The 838-nt window shown below is 64.1% G+C and overlaps 1 protein-coding gene across 1 annotated transcript in view; it reads left to right on the top strand.

The window, feature by feature from the left end:
• The window catches only part of LOC114040477 (hormone-sensitive lipase-like), a gene marked incomplete at its 5' end in the record, with an annotated part of 7,410 nt that extends 6,572 nt beyond the window's left edge, over positions 1-838 (top strand). Inside the window, one exon of the mRNA XM_027858596.1 lies at positions 419-838. Within this exon, the coding sequence (XP_027714397.1) occupies positions 419-787 (369 nt within the window). The remainder of the gene's footprint in view (positions 1-418) is intronic.

Genomic DNA, 838 nt, shown 5'->3' with positions numbered 1-838 from the left:
TCTCTGTCTCTCTCCCCCCTCCCTCCATCTCTCTCTCTGTCTCTGTCCCTCCCTCCCTGGGTCTCCATTTTCTTCTTCATCTGCCTCACTGCTTCTCTCCATCTCCATGTCTGACCTCCTGTCCATCCTCCCCACCCCGCCCCGCCCCATCTTCACGTCCACCTCTCTCCTGGTCCCATCGCTCTGTCTCTCTTGGCCTTTTCTCACTCCTCCTCCTTGGGGGTTTCTTCGTCACCCTGGTCTCTCTGGTCCACTGCACATCCTCCCCATCCCTGCCCCGTGCCTTCTGGTCTTCCTTCTGTCCTCCATCTCCCCCCGCCCCTTTCTTCTCCCTCTCTTTCATGGGCATCCCTATGGTGGTGGGTTCCGGCCCTGGCGTGGCCTGCCTGCACTCTGGCCCCGTGCATGCCCGTGCCAGGCCTGCGCCCTGGACCCCATGCTGGATGACTCGGTGATGTTCGCCCGCCGCCTTCGGGGCCTGGGGCGCCCCGTGAGCCTGCGGGTGGTGGAGGACCTGCCCCATGGTTTCCTGAGCCTGGCAGCCCTGTGCCGCGAGACCCGGCAGGCCACCACACTGTGCGTGGAGCGCATACGCTTCATCCTTACGGGGACAGAGATGCAGACGCCCGCGGTGCCCACCAAGCCTCAGTGGTCTGAGCAGTCCCAGACCAAGCATTGCCCTCAGACCCCAGCCTCAACCACGAGCTCGCCCCCCGGCCCGCGGAGCCCAGGCTTGCCTCAGGCCCAGCCCTCCCGCCACTCGGGCCTCAGCCCTGCCCTCTCCTGACTAAAGGCCTCTGCTCTCTCTTGGTCAATTTTGTTTTGCACTAAAGACTCG

This window comes from Vombatus ursinus, unplaced genomic scaffold (genome assembly GCF_900497805.2).
Source record: "Vombatus ursinus unplaced genomic scaffold, bare-nosed wombat genome assembly UNPS02013222.1, whole genome shotgun sequence".
Lineage (NCBI taxonomy): Eukaryota > Metazoa > Chordata > Mammalia > Diprotodontia > Vombatidae > Vombatus > Vombatus ursinus.
The sequence above is the reverse complement of the archived record's forward strand: the minus strand, read 5'-3'. Positions and strand labels throughout refer to the sequence as shown.